The sequence below is a fragment of the Rhinolophus sinicus genome, chromosome X (assembly GCF_036562045.2).
Source record: "Rhinolophus sinicus isolate RSC01 chromosome X, ASM3656204v1, whole genome shotgun sequence".
NCBI classification, from domain to species: domain Eukaryota; kingdom Metazoa; phylum Chordata; class Mammalia; order Chiroptera; family Rhinolophidae; genus Rhinolophus; species Rhinolophus sinicus.
Window position 1 is genome coordinate 93,428,474 of NC_133768.1, and position 15,851 is coordinate 93,444,324.

A 15,851-nucleotide genomic window follows, 5' to 3' on the forward strand; every position below is an offset into this window, starting at 1 on the left:
CACCCTCAAGGTGAGGGGTTTATGCAAGACATAAAATCAGAGAGTAAAAGTCATGGGAACCATATTAAAATTTGCTTACAACATAGTATAACAATTTTAAAATAGTATACTGCCATTACTCCTGCTGAAACTTTGTGCAAATGTCATTTAGTTTACTTTTTATGTGAAATAAACCACATAATACATGGTTATTACTTTTGTTTAAAGAGTAAACTTTTAGAAATAGTAAACAAATCATATATATTTCCCATGCCGTTACTATTTCCAGTGCTTTCATTTTTCTGTATATATCCATATTTACACATGCATATATACACAAACACACACGCACATACACACCTAGTTAAAAGACTTTTCTTTAAAATTCTTTATTTTGCTTATGTGATGTATCACATTGATCTACAAGTATCTGCGTATGTAAAACCATCTTTATGCCCCGGGGATGAACCCCACTTGATCATGATGTATAATCTTTTTAATGCATTGCTGTATTCTATTTGCTAGAATTTTGTTTAGGATTTTTGCATCTGTATTCATCAGAGATATTAGTCTGTCGTTTTCTTTTTTCTTTTATCCTTACCAGATTTTGGTATCATGGTAATGTTGGCCTCATAAAATGAGTTAATATTGCCTCTTCTTCAATGTTTCAGAAGTGTTTGAGGAGGACAGGTATTAAATCATCTTTGAATGTTTGGTAGAATTCACCAGTGAAGCCATCTGGTCTCGGACTTTTGCTTTTGGTGAGGTTGTGTATGATTGTTTCAATTTCCTTACTGTTGATTGGCCTGTTTAGATTTTCCAGTTCTTAATAGATGCAGAAAAAACATTTGACAAGATACAACATTGATTGATGATTAAAACAGTATTACTAAAATGGGTATAGAAGAAAGTACTTCAACATAATAAAGGCCATCTATGACAAACCCTCAGCAAATATACTTAATGGTGAAAAACTGGAAGGTTTTTCTCTACGATAAGGAAGAAGACAGAGATGTGCCCTGTTATTATTAATGCTATCCAGTGATAACAGTGATAGTGTTGGAAGTCCTAGCCAGAGCAGTCAGGCAAGAAAAGGAAAAAAAGGCGTCCAAACTGGGAATGAAGAAGGTAAATTGTCACTTTTTGCAGATGCCATGATTCTTTATGTAGAAAATCCTAAAGACTCAACCAAAAAACTATTAGAAACAATGAACAAGTACGGTGCAGTTGCAAGATACAAAATCAATATGCAAAAATACATTGTGTTCTTATATACTAACAATGACATTTCAGAAAAAGAAATGAAAAAAATAAGTTTTGCAATTGCAACAGAAAGAAAAAAGTACATAGGAATAAACTTAACAAATGATGTGAAGGGCCTATACACTGGAAACTATAAGACATTATTAAACAAAATTGAGGAAGAAACAAAGAAATGAAAAGACATTCCATGTTAATGGATATGTATTCTCTTTAAAGAAAAAATTATTTAAAGTTTGTCTTTTTATATTATTTTGCCTTTTTTATTATTGAGATGTAAGTATTCTTTATAAATACTGGATATGTGTCGCATATCAAAAAATATAATTTTCAAGTATTTTCTCCCATTCTGGGGGTTGTCTTTTCACTTCTTTGATAACATAATTCACAATACAAAAGTTTTTAATTTTGATGAAGTTTAATTTATGTTTTATCTTTTGTCACTTGTGCTTTAGTTTCACATTAAAGAAACCATTTATTAACATCAAATTTGTGAAGATTTACTCCTACATTTTCTCCTAAGGGTTAGATAGTCTGGATTCTTACATTCATGTATATTATCCATTTTGAGTTCATTTTTGTTTATGAGGTCAGGCAAGGGTCTAATTTCATTTTTATTCATGTGAATATTTACTTTAGTAATTTGAGTTGCTTTTCTTGGTCATTCTAGCTAAATGTTTGTCAATTTTGTTGATCTTTACAAAGAACCACTATTTTTCATTGTTATCACTATTTATAATCAATTTCTGCTCTTTGCCTTATTCATCCCTTCCTTCTATTTGCTTTTGCTTGATTTAACCTTTCTTTTTCCAGTGTCTCAAGGTGAAAGGGTAGGTTGTACGTTTGAGATTGTCTTCTTTTTTTATTGTGCATTTTACAGCTCTCAATTTCACTCTAAGTACTGCTTTCTCTTCATTTTATATGTTTTTGTTTAATTAATAGACTTTACATTTTTCTAGTAGTTTAAGTTTACAGGAAAAAGTGAGTGAAAAGTACAAAGATTCCATATACTCCTCAATCTCCTCCAACTTGCCCTGTATTTAATATCTTGCATTACTATGGTACACTTGTAACAATTGAAGAGCCAATATTGATACAGTATTATTAAATACATTCCATAATTTACAAGAGGGTTCCCACTTTGTGTTGTACGTTATATGCACTTTGACAAATGTATAAGTCATGTATCCATCATTACAGTATCATACTGAATAATCCCCTGTTATAATGTTCTACTTATTCATCACTTCCTCCTTCCCCTGGACTTCTTGTCAACCACTGATCTTTTTCTTGTCTTCACCGTTTTGCCTTCCAAAACATCAGATAGTTAAAATCGCACAGTATGTAGCCTTTTCAGATTGGCTTCTTTTACTTAACAATGTGCATTTAAGTTTCCTCCATGTCTATTCATGACTTGATAGTTCATTTCTTTTTATCACTGTTTAACATTCTATTGTATGAATGTAACAGTTTGTTTCCTCACTTGCCTATTTAAGTGTATCTTGGTAGCTTCCAAGGTTTGGCATTTATAAAAAAGCTGCTATAAACATTTGTATGCAGGTTTTCCCTATACCAGAGATTAGAATCTGAATGCAGATGGGACTGTGAAGATTTCTTTGTGCTCTACAGCTTGCTTTCCACTTCAAAAACTATGTAAGATTTATCTCTGTTTCAGAGCTTGGATGTCAGCTATTTAATTCTTTGATTAATTCTCTTAGCTCTCCAGTCCTGCTTGTTTTTCTGTGTTTCAGGAGATAACCACTTTACAAAGATGCTCTACCACCAGTCTTTAATGGACTACTTTATCTGCTATCTTCCACTAGTTGAATATTTAGAGTGTTGTGGAGAAAGATGTTTCAACAATTCTGACCCATGCTTAACTTTCATCAGCCTCTAACTTGTACTCATAAAAGACCAGCAGTCATTTATAATGGATTCTATGAATTCTCTTCCACAACACAAGTTGGGGAAGGATATCTTTATCAGTTTGTACCCTGTTACCAGGTTTTAGTGTAGTACGTCCATACATTTAGTGAAGTCTTTGGGAAGTGGTTGGTGGGTGGGTACAAATAAATTCATTGAATGAAACGTTTGGGAATTTAAAATGTCATACCAGTCAACATGGGACATTCAATGTTTCTTTAGGAAGTTTGACAAGTTTCTCCTTACCCTCCTCCATGACACTCTTCTAGGGATGAAATGGCCATGAGTCTCCCAGGGATGGCTTATCATTTTCTGGAAAACAGTTCATTTTTGTTACTTGCAGCCTTAACATCCTGATGGTATTGGAAAAACACCATACTTTTGTATGTTATCCAGCTTTTTCTCATTTGTAGAATTGGAGTGATGGTGGTTATTTTCTACATTCTAATCTATAATGTAGGATCTGCAGAGTGTTTTGTGATGAAATGATGCTGTATTTTATCAAATGCTTTTTGCATCAATTGAAATGATGACTTTTTATTAAAATTTATTGGGGGGACAATAGTTAGTAAAATTACATAGGTTTCAAGTGTACAATTCTCTACTACATCATCTATATATCATATTGTTTGTTCACCAGGCAGAGTCAGTTCTCCTTCCATCACCATATATTTGACCCCCTTTACCCACTTCTACCACCACCCGTGTCTCCATTACCCACTGGTAACCACTGAACAGTTGTCTGTGTCTATGAGTTTTTGTTACTTTATTTGTTTGTCTTGTTCCTTTGTTGCCTTCACTTTTATATCCCACATATGAGTGAAGTCATACGGTTTCTCGACTTTTTTTGTCTGCCTTATTTCACTTAATACACTAATTTCAACGTCCATCCATGTTATCACAAACGGCAGTATTTCATCTTTTCTTATTGCAGAATAGCATTCCATTATGTATATATACATATCTTCTTTATCCAATTATCTATCAAAGAACACTTTGGTTGTTTTCAAGTCTTGGCCACTGTAAATAATGCTGCAATGAACATTGGAGCACATACATCTTTACGGATAAATGTTGTTAGATTTTTTGGGTGGATGCCCAGGAGAGGGATTGCTGGGTCATGTGGTAATTCTATTCTTAAGTTTTGAGGAACCTCCATTCTGTTCGCCATAGTGGCTGCACTAATCTGCATTCCCACCAGCAGTGTATGAGGGTTCCTTTTTCTCCACAGCCTCTCCAACACTTGTCATTATTTACCTTGTTGATGATAGCGATTCTAACAGATGTGAGGTGATATCTCATTGTGGTTTTTATTTGCATTTTTCTGATGATTAGTGATATTGAGCAATTTTTCATATGTCTATTGGCCATTTGTATGTCCTCTTTGGAGAAATGTCTCTTCAGGTCCTCTGCCCATTTTTTAACTGGATTGTTTGTTTTGTTTTTGTTGAGTTGTATGAGTTCCTTATATATTTTGGATATTAGCCCCTTATCGGAGGCGTTATTTGCAAAAATCTTCTTTGATTTGGCTGATTGCCTCTTTGTTTTGTTGATGGCTTCTTCTGCTGTGCAGAAGCTTTTTATTTTTTATTTTTTTATTTTTATTATTATTATATTTTTTTAAATAACACATTTATTCTGGAGAAAAAATGTCCCACCAAAATCCTAAAATATTTTAAGGGGGGAAAAATAAAGACATACAACTGCAATCGTTCTGAATTTTGTTCCACACAGAAGTTGAGTGAAGAAATCTATATAGCTATACATACTAGGACATGTTGTACACCATCCCCCCAAAACTCCAAAAAAGGAAAAAAAATTGTTTTTCAAAATAGTCAAAAGCAATAGTGGATTATGAAAACAAGATAAACACTTGTAACTTCTGGAAATGTGTTACATGGAGTCCTCAAAAAGTAAATCACAGCCAATGTTGCAAAGAGAACAGAAGCATGAAACAGAAAACGAAAATTACTGAAGAGTGAGGAAGGGAGGCTGAAGCTCCATTCTCGCAATGACCGCAGCCGTGGCCGTCACCACAGAGGTCACAAGAGGACAGCTTCGCTTTGGAGTTGTAACTTCTCACCGCTTGTCTCCTTGGTTCATAGTAATCCACTATGGACACTGAAGCATCTTGCGTATTTGAAACTTTAAAGTTTCTCACAGCAGGAATATCAACACAAAACTGGGTTTCATTTACGGAATCTAAATATAGGTTGAGTTTTCCATGGTCATGCTCTACTTTCTTCACTGTCTCACTCAGAGGAATTGCGTCTGAAGGCACCGTAAAACCACTGAGTAGGTTAACTTCCATAAGGGCCATGCCACTTCTAGCTGGGCCCAAAAACCTTGTGCACACATTCAAATTCAAGCGATTGACATCATCTTTGTTATCCTTCACATCAACATCTAAATCAAAGGCTTCTTGATTTTGGATAGATCTTCGTCTTCTAGAAAACTCTGAATCTTTCACATTATAAATAACATTAAGCTGACAAATAGCAAATCCAAAACCACTTGCAGAAATATTAACTTCAGTTGGCTCTACCACAGCAAGCTCTGCCGTTTGGAGGAGAAAGCGGTTCTGTGTGTTAATCCGAAACTTTACAAGTCTCGGTGAGCTGGGCCCTGTCACGGTCACTTGGACATTTGTCCTTTCTGTGTTCATTAGGGCTGCAAATTCAGAGAGGGCCTTCAGAGCCACAATGGTGTCCTGGGTAGATGCAAAACCTCCCAAGCTATTTCTTTGTCTGCTTAGCCACCTCATAATGGGGATTCCCTCAGAAACCTGATAAAGCAGGAAGTGTGAGAGCAGTGCATAGGCGGCAACTTCAATATCCAGGGAGCTTGGCTGCCAGGATTCAGAAAGTTTGGACACTGATGACACCCAGAATTGCATGCCTCCTTCTTGTTCTGCTCTCCCAGTCAGCGTATTCAAAGCTTCCTTGGCTTTAGGGCTCCCCACGGATGACAGCGCATAAGTTATAAGAGCTAGAGTATAATTGTCTGAAATTCCTCTGTTGAATTCAGACTCCAAGAAGTTGACAGACTCTTGCACATCAATATTAGGCTGATAGTTTTTATATCTCAGAAGAGAAGTCACAATATAAGCTGTAAGCGTTACTGGACTTTTAGTGCCACCTTGAAGCTCACTATGGATCACTCTTCCGGGTTCCCAAAATTCACCATTTGATTTTTGATGTCCTTTGAGCCAAGTATATGTTCTGTGTAACACATTCTGATCAATAACTATGGAAGGATCAGCCTCAAGGAAACATCTTAAAACAAAAGCTGACAACCAAGTGCTCCCAGAAGGGTCATCATTCCCAAAAGCACTGAAAGAGCCATCTTCCCTCTGATAGAGAAGTTCTCTCTGATAACCTTCTCTCATAAAGGAAAGGGCTTTTTCTCTTAAATTCTCTGTCACTTGTTTCTTTTTAGTCAGGTAGTCCAAAACATAAATAGTTGGAGCAAAATTTATCATGTTCTGTTCACCACAGCCATAAGGCATCCGAATCAATGAGTCTAAGCCATTGATGGAAGAACCAAGAATATCTCCAATTGCAGTGATTTGCACTCTTTCACTACCACTCAGTACATTAGGAGGAAAGGAGAAACTCAAAGTTTTCAGGGTAGTTTGTAGCTTGCTGTCAGTCAAGTCCAATAAAATGGATTGTGAATATGATTTTTCTATTCCTTCATCCTTGACTAAAATGCTCTGGGGGATAGCATCAGAAGCACCAGGTGAAATAGCTGTGACTGTGATAGGAATTTCTCCCAGATGTGTTGGCCTGACTGGGAAGAGAACAGTTGCTCCATCTTCACTGGGAACCAGAATGGTCTGTTGGTGTCCTGTGGCATTTATTTCATTTGAAGCCATTAGAATTTCAAATTGGTCACTTTTCTCAATGATTACATTAACCTCAGTGGCATCTTTCAAATAATTGAATATGGTTACTTCCAAAGCAAATTCTTCACCTCTAATTACAGAGTAGGGAAGATTCAAAAAAATAAAAAATGGTTGGAAGGCTTGCAGCTCCACTGGAACAGTTGTTAGTCCAAGACCTAAGTCCTCAGAGATCACAAAAGCAGTAGCTATCCAAGAAGTGATAGAATCAGGAACAGTAACTTCAAATTCTTGGTAAATCCTAGAACCCATGTTGGTGTCTAGCCAAATCCAAGTTTCTGGAAAATGCTTTCTGACACGTGGATTACTAACTGAAAAGTCATAGAAATCTACCAAGGATCCTTCTTTTTTTTTTTTTTAATTAAATTTATTGGGGTGACAATTGTTAGTAAAATTATATAGATTTCAGGCGTACAATTCTGTATTACATCATCTATAAATCCCATTGTGTGTTCATCACACAGAGTCAGTTCTCCTTCCATCACCATATATTCGATCCCCTTACCCTCATCTCCCACCCCCCCACCCCCCCTTACCCTCTGGCAACCACTAACTATTGTCTGTGTCTATGAGTTTCTGTTTCTCATTTGCTTGTCTTGTTCTTTTGTTGTTTTTGGTTTATATACCACATATCAGTGAAATCACATGGTTCTCTGCTTTTTCTGTCTGACTTGTGCTCAGCATTACTCTCTCAAGATCCATCCATGTTGTCACAAATGTTCCTACATCATCTTTTCTTACCGCCGAATAGTATTCCATTGTGTATATATACCATAACTTCTTTATCCATTCATCTATCGAAGGATATTTTGGTTGTTTCCATGTCTTGGCCACTGTAAACAAAGCTGCAATGAACATTGGAGCACACGTGTCTTTATGTATAAATGTTTTCAGAATTTTGGGTAGATACCCAGGAGAGGGATTGCTGGGTCATATGGCAATTCTATTCGTAATTTTTTGAGGAACCTCCACACTGCCTTCCATAAAGTCTGCACCAGTCTGCATTCCCACCAACAGTGTATGAGGGTTCCTTTTTCTCCACAGCCTCTCCAACATTTGTTACTATTTGTCTTGTTGATGATAGCCATTCTGACTGGGGTGAGGTGATATCTCATTGTGGTTTTGATTTGCATTTCTCTGATGATTAGTGATGTTGAGCATTTTTTCATATGTCTATTTGCCATTTGTATGTCCTCTTTGGAGAAATGTCTCTTCAAGTCCTCTGCCCATTTTTCAATTGGGTTGTTTGTTTTTTTGTTGTTGAGTTGCATGAGTTCCTTGTATATTCTGGATACTAGCCCCTTATCGGAGGCACTGTTTGCAAAAATCTTCTCCCATTCAGTTGGTGGCCTCTTTATTTTGTCAATGGTTTCTTTTGCTGTGCAGAAGCTTTTAAGTTTCATATAGTCCCATTCGTTTATTTTAGCTTTTACTTCCATTGCCTTTGGGGTCAAGTTCATAAAATGCTCTTTGAACCCAAGGTCCATAAGTTTAGTACCTATGTTTTCTTCTATGCAGTTTATTGTGTCAGGTCTTATGCTTAAGTCTTTGATCCATTTTGAATTAACTTTGGTACATGGTGACAAATAGCAGTCCAGTTTCATTCTTTTGCACGTGGCTATCCAATTCTCCCAGCACCATTTATTGAAGAGGCTGTCTTTGCTCCATTGTATGTTTTTAGCTTCTTTGTCAAAAATTATCTGTCCATATTTATGTGGTTTTATTTCTGGGTTCTCAATTCTATTCCATTGGTCTATGTGTCTGTTTTTCTGCCAATACCATGCTGTTTTGATTATTGTAGCCCTGTAGTACAAGCCAAAATCAGGAAGTGTGATACCTCCATTATTGTTCTTTTTCCTTAAGATTGCTTTGGCTATTTGGGGTCTTTTGTGGTTCCAAACAAATCTGATGATTTTTTGTTCTATTTCTTTAAAATATGCCATTGGGATTTTGATGGGGATTGCATTGAATCTGTATATTGCTTTGGGTAATATGGCCATTTTAACTATTTGATTCTTCCAATCCATGAGCACGGAATGTCTTTCCATTTCTTTGTGTCTTCTCCAATTTCTTTCAAAAATGTCTTATAGTTTTCAGCATATAGGTCTTTCACATCTTTGGTTAAGTTTATTCCTAGGTGTTTTATTCTTTTTGCTGCAATTGCAAAAGGAATTGTTTTTTGTATTTCTTTTTCTGAGATTTCATTGTTAGTATATAGGAAGGCAATGGACTTTTGTGCGTTGATTTTGTAGCCAGCAACTTTACTGTATTCGTTGATTGTTTCTAATAGCTTTTTGGTGGAGTCTTTAGGGTTTTCTATATATAGCATCATGTCATCTGCAAAGAGTGATAATTTAACTTCTTCATTCCCAATTTGGATGCCTTTTATTTCTTTCTCTTGCCTGATTGCTCTGGCAAGGACTTCCAACACTATGTTGAAAAGCAGAGGTGATAGGGGACATCCCTGTCGTGTTCCTGAACGTAGAGCAAAGGGCTTCAGTTTTTCACCATTAATTATGAGATTAGCTGAGGGCTTGTCATATATGGCCTTTATTATGTTAAGGTATTTTCCTTCTATACCCATTTTATTAAGTGTTTTAATCATAAATGGATGTTGTATCTTGTCAAATGCTTTTTCTGCATCAATTGATATAATCATATGATTTTTGTCCTTTATTTTGTTTATGTGATGTATCACATTGATGGATTTGGATGTTGAACCATCCTTGTGCCCCGGGATGAACCCCACTTGGTCGTGATGAATAATCTTTTTAATGCATTGTTGTATTCGATTTGCTAGAATTTTATTTAGGATTTTTGTGTCTGTATTCATCAGAGATATTGGTCTGTAGTTTTCTTTTTTTGTTATCCTTACCAGGTTTTGGTATCAGGATAATGATGGACTCATAAAGTGAGTTAGGCAGCACTGTCTCTTCTTTAATTTTGGGAAGAGATCGAGCAGGACTGGTATTAGATCCTCTTTGAAGGTTTGGTAGAATTCACTAGTGAAGCCATCTGGTCCCGGAGTTTTGCTTTTGAGAAGGTTTTGGATGACTGATTCAATTGTGTTACTGGTGATTGGTCAGTTTAGATTTTCCAGTTCTTCATGGTTCAGCCTCGGAGGGCTACGTGTTTCTAAGAACTTGTCCATTTCTTCTAGGTTATTGAATTTGGTGGCATATAGTCCTTCATAGTATTCTTGGATGATCCTTTGTATTTCTGTGGTGTCCGTGATAACTTCCCCTTTTTCATGTCTGAGTTTGTTAATTAGTCTCTTCTCTCTTTTTATCTTAGTGAGTCTAGACAAGGGTTTGTCAATTTTGTTAACCTTTTCAAAGAACCAGCTCTATTGTCTTTTTTCTCTATTTCATTGAGTTCTGCTCTGATTTTTGTTATTTGCTTTCTTCTGTTGACCTTGGTTTCCTTTTTTCTTCTTTTTCTAGTTCTTTAAGGTGTAACATGAGGTTATTTATTTGGGATTTTTCTTGTTTCTTGAGATAGGCCTGTAATGATGTAAATTTCCCTCTTAAATTGCTTTCGCTGCATCCCAAAAATTTTGGTAGGATGTATTTTCATTGTCATTGTTTCTATGTATCTTTTGATCTCTCTTCTAATTTCTTCTTTGACCCAGTCATTCTTTTAAAGGATGTTGTTTAATCTCCATTTATTTGTGTTTTTTCCTGCTTTCTTTTTGCAGTTGATATCCAATTTCAAAGCCTTGTGATCAGAGAATATGCTTGGTATGATTTCAATCTTCTTAAATTTGTTGAGACTGATTTTATGTCCCAATATATGGTCTATCCTTGAGAATGTTCCATGTACACTAGAAAAGAATGTATAGTCTGATGTTTTAGGATGAAGTGCTCTATAAATGTCAATTATGTCCATTTCATCTAATGTGTCATTTAGGGCTGCTATTTTGTTATTTATTTTCTGTTTGGATGATCTATCCATAGCTGTCAATGGTGTATTTAAGTCCCCTAGTATAATTGTGTTTTGGTCAGTTTCTCCCTTAGTTCTGTTAGTAGTTGCTTGGTATATTTCGGTGCTCCCTGATTGGGGGCATAAATATTGATGACTGTTATGTCTTCTTGTTGTATAGTCCCCTTTACCATTATGAAATGTCCATCTTTGTCTCTTGTTATCTTTTTCACCTTGAAGTCTGTTTCATCTGATATCATTATGGCTACACCTGATTTTCTCTGGGTACCATTTGCTTGGAGTGTCAATTTCCACCCTTTCACTTTGAGTCTATGCTTGTCCTTGTAGCTGAGATGTGTCTCTTGGAGACAGCATATGGTTGGGTTTAGTTTTTTGATCCAATCTGCTACTCTGTACCTTTTTATTGGTGAGTTCAGTCCATTTACATTTAGGGTGATTATTGATATGTGAGGATTTCCTGTCATTCTATCTTTAGTTTTCTGGTAAGGCTGTGTCTCCATTGTTTCTTTGCCTTTTTGTTGTTGTCTATTATTTCTGTGTGGTGGTATTCTATGATGTTTCCCTCTGTTTCTTCTTTTATTTCAGTATATATTTCAGTTCTGGATTTTTTTGAGTGGTTACCCTTAAGTTTATGTAAAAGAAAGTTTGATATTTAGAGTATTCCATTTTCTTCAGCACGCTTACTTTCTCCATTCCCATATTCGGTTCAGGCCTTTACTCTCCCCTTTTTATGTTTTGGTTGCCACAAATTGTCCCTGTTGATGGTGGTCGAATAGCCTCCTTTAGTATTTCTTGTAGTGCAGGTCGTGTATTAGAAAATTCCCTCAGCTTCTGTATGTCTGAAAGGTCTTTATTCCTCCTTCATATCTAAAGGATATCTTTGCTGGATATATTATTTGGCTCATAATTTCTCTTTCAATAGTTTGAATATTTGGTTCCACTCCCTCCTGGCTTGTAGAGTTTCTGCTGAAAAATCTGATGATAATCTAATGGGCTTTCCTTTGTAAGTTACCGTCTTCTTTTCCCTGGCTGCCTTGAGGATTCTTTCTTTGTCGTTGATTTTAGACAGCTTCAATACAATGTGCCTTGGAGAAGGCCTGTTGGGATTGAGGTACTAGGTGTTCTATTTGCTTCTTGGATTCGAGGGTCCAGTTCTGTCCACAAGTTTGGGAAGTTCTCATCGACAATTTGTTTGAATATATTCTCTGTTCCTTCTCTCTTTCTTCTCCTTCTGGTATGCCCATTATTCTTATATTGCTCTTTCTGATGGAGTCAGAAAGTTCTTGTAGAGTTCTTTCATTTCTTTTAAGTCTCAAGTCTCTTTCTTCTTCCATCTGTGTCATTTCCAGGTTTCTATCTTCGATGTCACTGATTCTTTCCTCCATCTGGTCAACTCTACTACCTAAGCTGGTTATTTCATTCTTAATTTCTTCTATTGAGTTCTTAATCTCCAGAAATTCTATGGTTCTTTTTAAAATTTCAATCTCTTTGTAAAATGCTCATGCTGTTCTTTGATTGTGTTTCTGAGTTCATTAAACTGCCTTTCTGTGTTTTCTTGCATCTCGTTGAGTTTTTTTCAGAACTGCAATCTTGACTTCTCTGTCGTTTAAGTCCCACATTTCCATATCTTTAAGTTCCTTTTCTGGAGACTTCTCAGTTTCTTTCTGAGCTGTTTTGTTGCCTTGGATATTCATGGGAATTATTGGTTTACTATTCCTCTTTCTAGACATCTACAGGAGTGGCTTCTGCAACAGGTTTATAGGAAGCGGTCTTTCTTTTATTTTCCAGTATTTGTTGGTAGAATGTTTTATTTTCTCTCCAACTGCAGCCCTTTTTTTTCCTCTCTCTTGGTAGTGCTGTGTTTCTCTGCACTTTTAGAGCTCCTCACACAATGGGGGGATTCCCTGGGAGATGGGCTCCTCTCTGTTAATAGTTCACCTGGGTCACAGGGCGCCGTGTCCGTGTGGGTATGCGGAGAGCTTTTGAACTTCCAAAGCTCTTCCTGCACCAAATTCAGAGCCCGTATGTTTCAGCAGTTCTGTTTACTCCTGCAGAGATCCACCCAGATAGGTGTGGCCAGGGGCGGGGTGAGTTGTGAGAAGTGCCCCAAATAATGGCGGTGACCACCATCACAGCAGGTCCTGCTTCTACTGCTCCCTCCCCTCTGCCAGAACTAGTTGGGATGTGAATCTGTGTCTGCAGTCCACAGTTCTCAGAATAGCAAATATTCTATCCTTTTGATCTGAAACTGCCTCTGTTCCGCTTGTAGCACCAGGCAGGTGGGGGCGGGGTGAGCTCTGGTAGGGTAGGGCGGGAGGGCTAGTCTCAGTGTCTAAGGCTTGCATTCTCTGCTCGTCAGTGAGGCCTTAAACCACTGTTTTCAGCCTTCTTCCCTCAGTCTTTTCTCCGAGGTCTCTGCCGTGAGCGTTGGGTTCAGCCATGTTATATGCTGCCCCCTTAGCCCTGTGGGCCATAAGCAGAGCCCTAGCAGTCTGAGCTTTTCCCTCTCCCACGGCTGCGGTATTTTCCAGATCCAGTGAGTTCGAAGCACTGAGCTAGTTCTGCGTCCTGCGCCCATGTGGCTCCGTCTCCGCCCTTCTCTCTTTCCTCCTCCCCCGCTAGCTCAATTTACCCACCTTTAGGTTATTTCTATAGTGTGGCTCTATTCTTGCCTGTCTGCTGTGCAGGGAGTCCTTTGTGGAGTTATAGTTGTTCAATTTGTTGTGAATTCCAGGGAAGATTTCAAGAGACTCACCTTACCTTGCCATTTTTTAAAATCAGAAAACCTATATATACGTTTTTAATAAAATGTTTTTGTGTTATAACAGTTTTAAATTTACAGAATTATTTTTAAGATAGTACAGAGAGTTCTCACTTATGGCACATCTAGTTTCCTTTATTGTTAACATCTTACATTAGTATGGTGCACTTTTCACAACTAATGGACCAATATAGATACATTATTCAACTCCTGACTTTGTTCAGATTTCTTCAGTTTTTCCCTAATGTCTTTTTTTGTTCAATGGTATTACATCCAGGATACCATATTACATTCAGGTGCCACATCTCTTTAGACTCCTCTGGATTGACAGTTTTACAAACTTCCTTGTTTTTCAGACTTTCAGACTGTTTTTCAGACTTCCCTTGACAGTTTTAAATATTTTTGCTTAGCTATTTTGTACAGTTAATTTCATTTTTTCTGATATGTTCCCTCATAATTAGACTAGAGTAATGTGTTTTGCGGAGGAAGACCTGAGAGGCAAAGTACCATTCTTATCATATCATATCAAAGGTGTACTATCAATATGTGTTAAACTATATGTTAAACTTGATCACTTGGTTTGAAGTAATGTTTGTCAGATTCTCCGCTGTAAAACTACTCTTTTTTTCTCTCTTCCATACTGTCCTTTTTGAATGAAAGTCATTACGTGCGCCCATACTTAAGCAGTGAGTGTCACACTTCATTGATCTTCTTAAGGGTGGAGTATCTGTATACATTATTTGGAATCTTTCTGCACCTGAGATTTGCCCATTCTTCTCATTTATTTATTTGTTCAGAAATTTATTTATATCATTATACACTCACGGATATTTATTTTATGCTTTTGGGTTACAAGCTTATGCTATTTTATTTATTTTGTTGCTCAAATTGTTCCAGCTTTGGCCATTGAGAGGTATCTCAGTTGGCTCCTGTATTCCTTTCACATAGTCCAACTTTACTTTTCAGCACTTTTTTATTAGTTGCATTACAAGAGATTTGAAGGTAATTTTTTTTATGATTGCTGATCAAGTGCTAGAATTAGCCATTTCTTCAAGGAACCCTGGTTTATTTCATTGTGGAATGGTGTTAGAAACTAGCATCTGGGTTCAAAGTGTGCTGGTTGATTGTGTCATTGCTTCTAGGGGTTCTCAGCTGACAAAGCAAGGAAATATAAGTGTGTATATTTTAATTTATATATATATATATTTGTAAATATTTTTGAGATATAATTAACATGACATTATGCAAGTTTAAGTTGTACATCATGTTGATTTGATACACTTCTATATTGCAATATGATTACCACTGATAGCATTAGCTAACATGTCTATCCCATCACATAATTATTAATTTTTTTTGGTAGTGATGATATTTAAGTTCTAGTCTCTTAGCAACTTTCAAGTATATAATATAGTATTATTAACTGTAATCACAACGCTGTGCATTAGATCCCCAGAACTTATTCATCGTTTATCTGCAGGCTTATACCCTTTGACCAACATCTCCTCAATATCCTCACCTCCTAGCTCCTGGTAACCACCATTCTACTCTCTGTTTCCATGAGTTTGGCTTCTTTATATTCCACATGAGTGATACCATATAATACTTGTCTTCCTCTGTCTGACTTATCTTTTTGAGTTAGTATTTTCATTTTCTTCAAGTAAATACCCAAAGTGGAATGTGTGGATCATCTGGTAATTCACTTTTTAATTTTTGAAGAACTTTTTGAGGACAACATATTGTTTTTCATAGTGTCTGTACCATTTGGCCTTCCTACCAACGGTGTACCACGGTTCCAATTGTTGTACATCCTTGCCAACATTTGTTATTTCGTGTGTTTTTTTATACTAGCCATTCTAATAGGTGTGAAATGATACCTCATTGTGATTTTGATTTACATTTTCCTGATGATTAATAAGTGACATTGAGCAACTTTTCATGTGCCTGTTGGGTACTTGTATGTCTTCTTTGGGAAAATGCCTATTCATTTCCTCTGCTCAATTTTAAAATTTATTTTCCAGCTTTATTGAGACACATTAACATTGCATAAGTTTAAGATCTATAAAGTATTGATTTGATACA

General features: G+C 36.5%; 1 protein-coding gene across 1 annotated transcript; it reads right to left on the bottom strand.

Moving 5' to 3' along the window:
* Positions 1–4,959: 4,959 nt before the first annotated feature.
* Positions 4,960–7,410, bottom strand: LOC109437413 (CD109 antigen). Its single transcript, XM_074323817.1, has one exon. It carries the CDS (start codon positions 7,316–7,318, stop codon positions 5,081–5,083), a length of 2,238 nt encoding a protein of 745 aa, XP_074179918.1. The 5' UTR covers positions 7,319–7,410; the 3' UTR covers positions 4,960–5,080.
* Between the last annotated feature and the right edge of the window lie 8,441 nt (positions 7,411–15,851).